The sequence below is a fragment of the Nestor notabilis genome, unplaced genomic scaffold (assembly GCF_000696875.1).
Source record: "Nestor notabilis isolate BGI_N333 unplaced genomic scaffold, ASM69687v1 scaffold30750, whole genome shotgun sequence".
Lineage (NCBI taxonomy): Eukaryota > Metazoa > Chordata > Aves > Psittaciformes > Psittacidae > Nestor > Nestor notabilis.
In genome coordinates this window covers 260-1,648 of record NW_009912021.1, presented here as the reverse complement: position 1 = coordinate 1,648, position 1,389 = coordinate 260, and the positions used below count along the sequence as shown (strand labels likewise).

The 1,389-nt window shown below is 43.7% G+C and overlaps 1 protein-coding gene across 1 annotated transcript in view; it reads right to left on the bottom strand.

Annotated features, from left to right (window-relative positions):
* Positions 1-897: 897 nt before the first annotated feature.
* TOMM5 (translocase of outer mitochondrial membrane 5 homolog (yeast)) overlaps positions 898-1,389 on the bottom strand; it is a 699-nt gene continuing 207 nt past the window's right edge. The window contains exon 2 of the mRNA XM_010017427.1: positions 898-932. Coding sequence (XP_010015729.1) covers positions 898-932 — 35 coding nt within the window. The remainder of the gene's footprint in view (positions 933-1,389) is intronic.

Below are 1,389 nucleotides of genomic sequence, written 5' to 3'. Positions count from 1 at the left end.
CAAAACACCCAAACCACTGCAAGTACTGGCAAGAGGCAGTAACAGGCATTGTAAAAAGACTGCTACGACTAAAATTCAGTTACCTCTCAAAGAAGAAATACAGTGTTGTTCCTGCTTTTCTTTGCGTAAATTCAAGACCCAGGAGGTTCTAATTGAAGGAAAAACTGGCACAGACCTGCTGGATAAAAAGCTGAAGCACCTTTCCGCCTTTTACTTCTCCGAATCTTGACTATATGGTCATGTTTCTCAGCCAAGTTGCTACACATTTAGCAACCTGAAAAACACACCATTACCTTGTCCTTTTTCACTCTCTCTTGCTTTTCCTCAATACAAGTTGATTTTTAAGGTGGAGGAGAGAGCAAGGTTAAAACGAGCCAGAGAAATAATACCAGATGATCTCTAGTTTAAGTGATGATTATTAAAAACAAAATACTACCAGAGTTAAGTGACACAACTGCTCTTCCATTTATTTCAAATCAAGCTGCTGTGAGCTGGATTCATTAACGACTTCGTTTTTCATACAGACAGGTTCAGTAAGATTGATAGCATGTGGCAATTCAGAGGTAGCTGCATAATAATAAGAACTTGCTAACACTTAACGCTTCATACAAAATGGAGGCGGAGGGAGGGTTTTTTAAAACAGTACAGGAAATGTTCCATCACAAGTCGTTGCTTGATGATAATAGGGAGTATTCTGTAACCAGAATTCACCTGCAGGAACAACAGGCATCTTCCCCATACTTCCAAGTACGCTATCGTTCTCAGGGCAGATATGCTTAAGTGAAACATTTTAGAACCATTTAGTATTGGATGTCTGCCTCTAGCACAATGCTTAATTAGCAAACAGCAAAGCAGCTACAGTCCATTTTATGTTTTCATACACTGAGTCTTAAATGTTCATATACTGTCCAGCTTCTTCAGGATGAAAGGAGCTGAAAAAAGAAAATAAAGCCGCATGAACTTAACTCAGCTTAAGATAACACAAAGTCCGCAGTCTGTGATGAAACTACAACACGCTTATGTGGCATCTAAAATATTCAGACTCTGGGTGAGATACCACCCTCCGCCTCCCACAACGTCCCTTCTTTCTCTGCATGACTGCTTTAACAGTGAAGCAGCATGATTCCAGGCGGAACAGGGTATGCCCGCTTGTGTTGCAGGTCAGCGGCTTGGGCCTGCGCTCGACACTACCAGGCGTGGAGTGAAATCACCCAAACGGAGTGAAGGGCACCCTGAAGGAAAGCTGCGAGCTTCTGATGCAACGCGTTACAGCACTGCCTGCAAGACAGGCAGCATGGCGATGTTTTTTCATACTCTACGGAAATCCAGAAGCGATGCGTTCGCCCAGGCCCCACCGGGATGCTGACCCTCTCCCGCTCCCCTTGGGAC